The sequence below is a fragment of the Amblyraja radiata genome, chromosome 12 (assembly GCF_010909765.2).
Source record: "Amblyraja radiata isolate CabotCenter1 chromosome 12, sAmbRad1.1.pri, whole genome shotgun sequence".
Classification (NCBI taxonomy): Eukaryota; Metazoa; Chordata; class Chondrichthyes; order Rajiformes; family Rajidae; genus Amblyraja; species Amblyraja radiata.
In genome coordinates, this window is record NC_045967.1 from 12,688,640 (window position 1) to 12,696,094 (window position 7,455).

At 42.2% G+C, this 7,455-nt stretch overlaps 1 protein-coding gene across 1 annotated transcript in view; it reads left to right on the top strand.

The window, feature by feature from the left end:
- The window catches only part of LOC116978948 (melatonin receptor type 1B-like), a 119,599-nt gene extending 113,543 nt beyond the window's left edge, over positions 1 to 6,056 (top strand). Inside the window, exon 2 of the mRNA XM_033030257.1 lies at positions 5,102 to 6,056. Coding sequence (XP_032886148.1) covers positions 5,102 to 5,964 — 863 coding nt within the window. The 3' untranslated portion in view covers positions 5,965 to 6,056. The remainder of the gene's footprint in view (positions 1 to 5,101) is intronic.
- The last annotated feature ends 1,399 nt before the right edge of the window (positions 6,057 to 7,455 follow it).

Genomic DNA, 7,455 nt, shown 5'->3' on the forward strand with positions numbered 1-7,455 from the left:
GGCCACATCTAACTGCCTCGTAAATATAGCCAATAAACTGGCCTCAACTACCTTCTGTGGCTGAGAGTTCCAGAGATTCACCACTCTCTGTGTGAAAAATGTTTTTCTCATCTCGGTCCTAAAGGATTTCCCCTCTATCCTTAAGCTGTGACCCCTTGTCCTGGACTTCCCCAACATCAGGAACAATCTTCCTGCATCTAGCCTGTCCAACCCCTTAAGAATTTTGTAAGTTTCTATAAGATCCCCCCTCAATCTCCTAAATTCTAGCAAGTACAAGCCGAGTCTATCCAGTCTTTCTTCATATGAAAGTCCTGACATCCCAGGAATCAGTCTGGTGAACCTTCTCTGCACTCCCTCTATGGCAATAATGTCCTTCCTCAGATTTGGAGACCAAAACTGTACGCAATATTCCTGGTGTGGTCTCATATTCCATTTCCAACACATTCCATATTCCACCACAATCATATTCATATTAATAATCCATATTAATATAATTAGTATAATAATAATAATAGTCATATTCCAACACACATATCCCCTTTAGAAACAAAACCAGCTCCCACTCAAATGCTTCAGTTGATTTTGCCTCAACTTCAGACCTGGCAGTGCATTCCAGACTCTCAATACTCTTTGGAGAGAATCATTTTCTTGTGTCACGTATGTTTTGGGTGGCACAGTGGTGCTGCATGCTACAGCTCCTCATGCCAGGAATCATTTGACCAATATCTTCTGCATCCTAAATCCTTTGCTAAACAATGCATGTAGAATATCCCCAAAGATAGTCATAAATTTGCAGATGACTCTAAAGTGGGTGGTATTGTAAATAGCACAGATGGTTATCAAAAATTGCAGCAGGATCTTGATCGGTTGGGCAGGTGGGCTGAGGAATGGTTAATGGAGTTTAATACAGACAAGTGTGAGGTGATGCATTTTGGGAAGTCAAACCAGGGGAGGACATACCGGGTGAATGGCAAGGCTCTGGCAAGTATTGTAGAGCAGATGAATCTAGGAGTGCAAGTACATATCTCCTTGAATGTGGTGTCACAGGTAGATAGGGTGGCCAAATAGGTTTTCGGCATATTGTTTTTTGTCAGTCAGAGTATTGAGTATAGAAGTTGGGAAGTCATGTTATATTGGTGAGATATTGTGTTCAGTTTTGGTCACCCTGTTTTAGGAAAGATGTCATTCAGATGGAAAGGGTGCAGAGAAGATTTTCAAGGATGTTGCCAGGAGCCCGAGAGGTTGAGCAGACTAGGACCTTATTCTTTGGAGCGCAGGAGGATGACGGGTGACCATGAGGTGTACATGATCATGAGAGGAATAGATAGGGTCAATTTACCCATAGTAGGGGAATTGAGAACAGGAGGATATACCTTTAAGGTGAGGGGAGAAAGATTTAACCCGAGGGGTAATTGTTTCATACAAAGGCTAGTGGGTGTATAGAACAAGCTGCCGGAGGGGGTAGATAAGGCAGGTACCGTCAAATGCAGACAGGTGGGACTACTGTAGATGGGGCATGTTGGTTTGCATGGGCAAGTTGGGCCAAAGGGCCTGTTTCCACACTGTATTACAGTCACACAATCACCATAATACTTTATCAAATAAAAAGCAACGAAACACACAAAACACATTTTAACATAAACATCCATCACAGTGACTCCTCCACATTCCTCACTGTGATGGGAGGCAAAGAAAAGTTCAATCTCTTCCCTTTGTTCTCCCACGGTCGGGGGCCTCGAGCCCTCTGTTGACGGGATGATCGTGACTCCCGTAGCCGGCTGCAGGCCCTCCGCGTCGAGGCGATCAGCTCCTGCATCGGGGGTTTGTCAGCTCCCCCACGCCAAACGATCAAACCCCTTCGTCAGGGCTGACTCTAAAACTCGATAATCTCCTTTTTAATTACAATTTTACCTGCCAAACTATGATTTCAGTTTACTCAAACTAGACCTCCTCTCATCCCACTGGAACTGGTCCTTCTACAATTGGCTTTTTAATTTATACCTTCGGATGATCTATCTTGTTTTCCAAGGTTATTTTAGATTTTACAGTATCACGGTCACTGTTTTCAGAAGTCGTGGGGTCCCAGAGTTGTGCATCACCGGAAAGGGCACTTCTGCCCATCACATCCATACTGACCTTATTAGCCATCGTAATCCCCCCCCACTAATATTAGTTCCCTCTGTATGATCATGTTGTAGAAATATATCCAGCAGTGCAAGCTTCCTTGTTGAGCCAAAATTGAACTTGTTAAGAAAGTTCTTGTGAATATGCTTCGGAAACACATTCCTCATTTGTGCCCTTATGTTATTGCCATAAGGGTCCATATTTAGATACTTGAAATCATTCTTTGTCATATCATGGGTTTTGTTTATCATCATAATTTTTGTAGAAATATCGTTATTTTCCTCCTTCTAACAGTTAGCCTGACTTGCAGATATCATCTGGTGTCTGTGACAATAAATGCATTTAATCAACAGATTCTCATATCATTCAACAGAAGTAAATGAATGCAAAGTGAATGTGAATATGATTTACCAAAATGATGCCAGGATTAGGGCTACTCGCAACAAGGAGAGGTTAGACAAACTTGGAGTGTTTTATCTGGGAGGTGAGACCTGATAAAAGTATGTAAAATTAAGAGAGGTATATTTAGACAGTCATAACCTTTTCCCCAGAGTGGAAATGTCAAAGACTAGAGGGCTTAGCTTTAAAGTGAGTGGGGTATAATTTAAAGGAGATGTGCCAAGGAAGTTTTTTTTGTACAGAGGGAGGTGGGTACCTGAAAGTGCTGCCAGGATTGATGGTGGATGCAGATATGATAGTGGCATTTAAGATGCTTTTAGCTAGGAACATGTATATACAGGGAATGGAGGGATATGGGTCATGAGCAGGCAGGTAAGATTAGTTTATCTTGGCATCATGTTTGCCACAGACATAATGGGCTGAGGGGCCTGTCTCTGTGCTGTACTATTCAATGGTCTATGAAGTGCCAGTGCTCACAAGATTGAAGGGATCTACATCTCCAGTGTAGAATGTTTTCTGTAAATTACCACTTGTAGATTGGTTACTTCACTTACTAACCAATGTGGTGCTTTATCATTAGATAAATAATAACATAGCAGGGGAATTGAGAACCGGAGGACATACCTTTAAGGTGAGGGGAGAAAGATTTAACCCCACGGGTAATAGTTTCACATTAAGGCTAGTCGGTGTATAGAACAAGCTGCCAGAGGAGGTAGTTAAGGCAGGTACTACACTGTTCCTATTATCGTATCCAGAAGCCACGTGTTTAAGGTGAGGGGACCGTCTCTTCCCTCGCGCTCTGCTGCTGCGCCCTCACCACAATGCCCTCTACGCCCTCACCACAATGTTCGGTGCCCCGCTCATCGGCGGGTTCACCCCCCTGGTCTCCAGTTCTCTCCCCACATGGGTCCCCTGTTGCTTCCTCCGTGAGGGGAGGAGACGCGTATCTATACCGCACGCATATGGGACGAGTTTGTAGGCCGCCTCTTAGATACGGGAATTTTGTTTAAACCATCTGTACATCCCTGTATGCGCTATTAGCATTTCGGGTACTGTATTATTCAGTCATCACATCGTAGTGTGTTTATTCTTATAGGTCACCTATATTTAGATGTGCTTCACTTTTATTTCTACAAGGAAAGATGTAGATTGGTTACTTCACTTACGAACCAATGTAGTGCTTTATTATTAGAAGCTTTGCCTACTACACTGTTCATATTATCATAACCCAACTCATGCTGGCTACACTAGTCTACACTACTGCACAGCTGAAGCATCGTGCTGGAGTGTATTATATGTGCCTTTTAATAAATACTGTTGTACCATGTTCGTGAGTATGACTGGGTCATTTGACACCACTAACTCTGATTTGCTATTTATTAATTTGTTCTTATCAGATATTCAGAGTGTTAACCACGTACCAAAGAGTAACATTTTCTTCTGCACAAATGTTCTATTAAACATTTCACCTGTAGAGAAAAATATTGGTGCAGCAGTGTGTCTATCAATATTGCTTCCATCAATGTCCTCATGACTCTTTGAGTGTGACATCTGGCAGCCATTTTTATTGTTCCATTTGTGGACCAGCATCACTGACAATGTCAGCATTTATGTCCACGTCTAGTTATTCTTCAGGAAATGGTGGTCTATTGCAGCAGGTGAGGAGCAAACCAATTTAGTGCCAGGAGACAGCAGAGAGTTTGGAAACTTCTGCTGGCCATGGAGCTGCAAGGATCGAAATGATGATTATTGTGGAAGGAGTGTTGCTGCATTTGTGCAATTCAAGCAATTCCATGAATTCATTGAAACAAAGAACTGCAGATGCTAGTTTACACCAAACATAGACACAAGTGCTGGAGTAACTCAGCAGGTCAGGCAGCATCACTGGAGAAAAAGGATGGGTGATATTTCGGGTCAGGACCATTCTTCAGACCCATCTCCAGAGATGCTGCCTGCCCGCTGAGTTACTCCAGCACTTTGTGTCTATCCATGAATTCGCACCTTTGTACTTTGAGAACATAGACTGATTTAAGAAAGTGACCCATTACGATAGTTCTAAAAACACACAAAAGCAAAATTAACTAGAATGTCAGAATCCTTTTGGCTCTGGACTGACCCAGCTGATGGAAGCATCCTGTCCCTCAGTATTTAAATGAAGTAAAGCCTATTAACGTTTACTATCTTTACACGTTCTTGGATGGAGAATGATATACAGTTACAGTAGTTGCAGTGGTAGAGTTGCTGACTTACAGAGACCCAGGTTCGATCCTGACTGCGGGTGCTGTCTGCATGGAGTTTGCACGTTCTCCATGTGACCGTGTGGGTTTTCTCCGGGTGCTCCGGCTTCCTCCCACACTCCAAATATGTGCAGGATTGTAGGTTAATTGGCTTCTGTAAATTTTTCCTAGAGTATAGGATAGTGCTAGTGTACGGGGCGATCGTTGGTCGGAGTGGACTAGTTGGGCCGAAGGACCTGTTTCCATACTGTATCTCTAAACTAATCGAAACTAAACTAAACTGATGAATGAATAGGATGACTTATTTTGTTTCTATAAATTGCCCGTTTTTTTCTTTGCAGGCAACATCTTTGTCGTTAGCCTTTCAGTAGCTGACTTGGTTGTGGCAATTTATCCTTACCCACTGATTTTATTTGCCATCTTCCAACATGGATGGACTCTGGGTGATATTCACTGCCAGGTTAGTGGATTTGTGATGGGTTTAAGTGTAATCGGATCCGTTTTCAACATTACAGCAATCGCGATCAACAGGTATTGTTACATCTGCCACAGCTTCAAGTATGATAAACTCTACAGCTACAAGAACACTATCTGCTACCTGTGTCTGACCTGGATCTTAACAGTTGTTGCCATCATACCAAATTTTTTTGTGGGCTCCTTGCAATATGATCCTCGTGTATTCTCGTGCACATTTACCCAAACAGTAAGCTCTTATTATACAATCATAGTGGTGGTTGTTCACTTCCTTGTCCCTATCGGCGTGGTATCCTACTGCTATCTGAGAATCTGGGTCTTGGTCATCCAGGTAAAGCGGCGAGTTAGACCCGATGAACCAAAGTTGAAGCCCAGCGACTTCAGAAACTTCCTCACCATGTTTGTGGTCTTCGTGTTGTTCGCAGTTTGCTGGGGGCCTCTCAACTTTATCGGCTTGGCGGTAGCCATCAACCCCCCGGCCGTTGCGCCCAAGATCCCCGAATGGTTGTTCATCATGAGCTACTTCATGGCATACTTCAACAGTTGCCTCAACGCTGTCATCTATGGACTTCTCAATCAGAACTTCAGGAACGAATACAAGAGGATACTGCTGTCACTGTGGTCTCCAAGACTGTTCTTCTCTGACCTCTCAAAGGTTGGGACGGAGGCTATGAAGAGCAAGCCTTCCGCGGCACCAACCAACAACAATGTGGCAGAAGTAAATGTGTAAGATAACATTCGCAATATTGTCTGCTCACTTTGATCTATATTGTCATTGTGCCTTGCATATTTTGCTTCATCTATTACAGCAATATCATTTACTTTACTTACCATATTACTGTAAATTCAAATGTTCCAAATGTTAATTGCACATGAGCAATAATTGGAAATGCTTCTGTAAAAATGTTTGGCTAAATGTACATTATTCACAGCATATTTGCACGATGGGTTATGGATTGTTCTTCATGGATGATACCACCAATTTTTCTTGTGTGTCCTCAAGAGTGCTTTTATGGGAAAGGAATAACTGTCACAATTCTATCTGGTTTTATTTTTTTCTCAAATGCACAAAAATGCCAAACCTGGAACATGTTTTCTGTTCAAAACCCAAAACTAGTCTAAACCCAACATGTTTGCCTCTCCAAATCCAGTTAAACACATCAGCTATAGTATAGCCATTTTTTAAATGTCAAATTAAAGGAGATTTTTAACAATCTGGATAAATGAGACATATATTTTTGGAATTAGTATATGGAATGCTAATGAGGAATACAGCTAACTATCCTGAAGTGGCCCATAGAAATTTCCTTCCATATAAATAAGGGTAAAATACGTGTCCTATATTGAGGGCTAAAGTGCTTCTGCATTGGGATATTTTGACTATAAGATAGATAGACGTAATAAGGGGAAGTTTTTAAGAAGAGGGTGTTGCTGAGTTGGAACTCGCCGTCTGTTAGTGTGATGGAAAAGTCAATTAGAGTCATAGGCATACAGAGTGGAAACAGGCCTTTTGGCCCAACTTGTCCACGCTGACCAACATGCCCCTTCTGCACTAGTCCCACCTGCCTGCATTTGCCCCACAGCCCTCTAAACCTGTCCTATCCATGTACCCATCTAAATGCTTCTTAAACTTTGCGATAGTACCTGCTCAAATAACTCCTCCGGCAGCTCGTTCCATACACCCACGACCCTCTGTGTAAAAAAGTCACTCCTTAGATTTCAATTAAATCTTCTTCCCCTCACCTTAAAAGTTTAGAAAGTGCATTGGATAAGATACAGGACTATGGGACATGGGGAGGGGGGTTGGTTTGTAAAGAGCTAACATAGACTCGATGGACTGAATGGCCTTCCTCTTTGTCAAAGCAATGTTAATCCGATGATTTTCAATGATTATCTATTGGGAGCAACATTCCTATTTTTAAATGGAACAGGATACTTCAGGCTATTCTTTGGAAATTACTGTCTTGTTTGTGGAAATAAGGATTGCTGCAAAGATTCTGACTGACAATGTTAGAGGCTATTTCACAATATGAATATGCAACATTGCTTAAACATACTCCTACCCCCATCCTCCATTCCCACCACCACATCTGAAATTCTGCTCCCAGAAACATTACAATCATTCTCTCAAATACTGTTCATCTTTCAGGTCTTCAGAAGTGGGAATCGTTAAAGATAAAACAAGCTTTAAGAGGCAGAGAAAGAGGGAAGGAGGGGAAAG